Below are 3,097 nucleotides of genomic sequence, written 5' to 3' on the forward strand. Positions count from 1 at the left end.
AAACAATTTTAAAAAAGGAGCCTTTTTTTTTAATTTTTTATTAATTTGCTTTGAGTTTACTTTAAACACAATCTTTTGCTTTCACACAAGGTCTATTTAAAACACTGAAACAGATACACAGAATGCAACTGCCACCTGTTGTTCCCCCTCCCTTCACTTTTCATCTTTCTTTTTAAATCCATCAACAGCCAAGCTGCTTGCCGTCCTTTGACGTGCCACACATAATCCTTCTGGTGCCAATAAAATGAAACACGATAAAGTCAAGTACAGATATGGAACATCACCGATGGAAACAATATGTGTTCATTTAAATCCTCTTTAATTGTCTTAAGGTGACATAACAAAACAAAATATTCTTTGGTAACAAAAACAAAACAAAACATGGGCTTCTACACTTTTATTTTACACTTTAAGTGCATTGAGTTGTTAAACTGAGTGACTATCAGGTAAAATGCAGCACAGGTGGGATTTATACTTGCTTTTACCTCAAACTAAACTCCAGCAGCTTTTGGGTCAATTTGTCTCCCATTAGGTATTCCACTTTTTCTGTCTAGACAGCTTAACTTTTCCTGCTTTCAGAGGTGATCTCACTGTGCTCCGCCGCCTGTGTCGAACATCTTCTTACGGCCCTCCATACCTGACATGGCCTCCACATTCTTACGCCAGTCGCCTACTTCACTGGTAAGCACCTGAGAATGAAGAGAACCGGGAAAAAAGAAATAAAAATCAGAAAAAAATGTTTTGATACTGAGAAACACAAGAGATTAGGAGCTAAGACGTGAGAGTGGTGATTCTGGTACCTTGTCCTGTTTCACATCCTCTTTCTTCACAGACTTGAGGTTGGCTCTGAGGTCCATTGAACCTTTGTGTTTGGAGCCCAGGAGGGCTCTCATCATCTCGTCTGCTGACACCCTCACTTTTCGCAGGGCAGGCTTTTTGAACTTGCCCCCAAGGTCCTGTACCTTCAGCTTCAGCTCATGGATCTAAAGCATTATGACGCAAAATGTATGAAAAAAACAGAAACAGGAAGAAAAAGCTCACTTTGTCTCCTTATTCTTTAGTTTTTTAGGAGAGTACATAGTGTAAAAGTGCTGCAATAATATTTGAGTAATGTCTTTCTGTTATATTGGCCGGCCTGTTCTGGTTTGACCTAAATATACAGTTAATAGAGAATTTAGCCCCCAATTTCAATGCAGACATTTTACAGATACAAAGGATATGCAGAGGTCTGGAGGATAAAAGAGACTTACATCTTTGTTATGCTTGCTCACTTTGGATTCACAGTCATATCTCTCCTCATCCACAATATCAATTTTTGTATGAAGCTGCTTGCACAGTTCCTAAAAGATCAGATATTGATAACATTAATATTATTATATTTTCTGCTTTACAAAAGCTGGTCTTTTGTGGCTTTAGAGAGCTTACTTGTAGTTCTTGCAGGGACTTTCCAGACAGTTGCAACGGAGGCAACTTTTCTCCTAAATAGCGTACTTTCTCCTCCTCCCTCTCTTGCCTCTCCTTCTCCAAATCCTCACAGGCTCTTGTGAGGAGCAGCATCTGATTGGACACAAATGGGTATCAATCACAGGACGAGGAAGTTTTAGTCTGACCGTGACAAAAATGATAATTTATGTTGGTTTTCATAAACAGTATGTATTATGTTATATGGCAGTGAGTTAAGTGTGCACTAAGAGTCAATGAAACTTGCAGCATGTGCATGGCTCGTCATATTGTTCTTATATAAAATAGTATTAAATTAATATCAAGTTTTGTTTTCATGGGGATATATAGCAAACAAAAAAAGGTGTGTAAAGGCAACTCACTTTGAGGGAGAGCTTGCGAGAAGCCGAAATCTTCGACTTCGGCTGTGGAGAAAGCCAAAGCACAATCAGCTCAGTGATTCTAAATCAAATATTGATTATTTAGGTCTGTAAGGTGATATTTACAGTGTCGAGTACAGTAAATAAAAGGCTAACAAAGTACACTGTATCTTTCAACTAAAATTAAACATTGCACATTGTATGGAAAGACCTGCGAGTGTCAAACTTGACTCCACTTACTGCAGTCACACATAAAAAGATAACGCTTTATTATTAGGATGAAGTCAAGGGGAAAGCTCTCAGGGATGCAGATAACAATTCTGACAGATAACCACTGTCACATCTTTGCCATGTGTGCAAGGACAATGTGTCCCCTGTCCATGCATGGAGGATTAACACTGTGGAATATAGCTGGCTCACCTTTTCCCCTCTGGGATTCATCGTTCTGGATCTGTCGTGCTCCTGAAACAGCAAGCAGGAACACATGAGGACGATGATCTTAAAGGCAACGGCAGGTTTACATGAGTGCATTATCTATTCTTATCCTTTTAGGAAGCGAGCACAACTTTCCCTTAAAAAACATTTTCACAAATATGAACCATACAGCAGGCATAAAAGGAATTTTCTTACCTCACTTCAACTTCTTGAGCAGAAACAAACACATGGAAGAAAAGAAAGTTTATTATTATTAGTATTAGTCATGTTTTGGTGTAATATGTCATCCCATTAAACTACACTGAAAATTAACCATGTATTTACTCCATCATGTTGATCGTCATCCCAAATATTAATTTTTTCATTCTGTATTTTTTACAGTTTAACTAATGACAGCTCAGCACATTTGTTAAGCGAATACATCAGCTGCAACATTTGTTCTGACAAAAAAAAGCAAAGCCAGACAGCAGCAGCTGCACACAGATTTTTAAGATCAGCTCTTTGTTAGGTTGACAGCATTTATGTACAAGTATGTACAAATTACTATATTGTACAGCTTTAACCAAAACAACACTGGCTAAGCACTGTCTTATTGTCTACAAAATCTATTTACTTTTTATATTTTCTGCTCTAATCTTGTAAGAAAATCAAAATTATATTAGTACCTTCTTGTTAGTCACTCTGGCAATATTCTGAGAAACCTTAACTAGGTAAAACACACAATATAGCATCTGTTCTTTTACCTGTAAATGAGCGTCTGTGGAGGTGAAGAGAGTCAAACGGCAGCTGCTGAAGACAATGGGCAGCTTTTTATGTGGGGTTGATGGCGAGTGGACAGCAGA

At 38.1% G+C, this 3,097-nt stretch overlaps 1 protein-coding gene across 1 annotated transcript; it reads right to left on the reverse strand.

The window, feature by feature from the left end:
- Positions 1-302: 302 nt before the first annotated feature.
- Positions 303-3,097, reverse strand: tnni1d (troponin I, skeletal, slow d). The gene is made up of 8 exons (XM_004548268.3): positions 2,999-3,097; positions 2,451-2,463; positions 2,241-2,282; positions 1,824-1,865; positions 1,426-1,557; positions 1,251-1,340; positions 801-983; positions 303-689 (listed from the first exon to the last, which is right to left on the reverse strand). The coding sequence occupies exons 3-8, from the start codon at positions 2,259-2,261 to the stop codon at positions 588-590; spliced, it is 570 nt and encodes a 189-aa protein (XP_004548325.1). The 5' UTR covers positions 2,262-2,282; positions 2,451-2,463; positions 2,999-3,097; the 3' UTR covers positions 303-587.

The sequence above is a fragment of the Maylandia zebra genome, linkage group LG17 (assembly GCF_041146795.1).
Source record: "Maylandia zebra isolate NMK-2024a linkage group LG17, Mzebra_GT3a, whole genome shotgun sequence".
Lineage (NCBI taxonomy): Eukaryota > Metazoa > Chordata > Actinopteri > Cichliformes > Cichlidae > Maylandia > Maylandia zebra.

What these genes read in the sequence shown, in the direction of transcription:
- tnni1d (XM_004548268.3), bottom strand. Translation starts at nt 2,261, where the DNA reads ATGAATCCCAGAGGGGAAAAG. An exon ending in TGAATCCCAGAGGGGAAAAG is followed by an intron (nt 1,866 to 2,240) that starts GTGAGCCAGCTA and finishes CTTTCTCCACAG; the next exon opens with CCGAAGTCGAAGATTTCGGC. An exon ending in CTCGCAAGCTCTCCCTCAAA is followed by an intron (nt 1,558 to 1,823) that starts GTGAGTTGCCTT and finishes GTGTCCAATCAG; the next exon opens with ATGCTGCTCCTCACAAGAGC.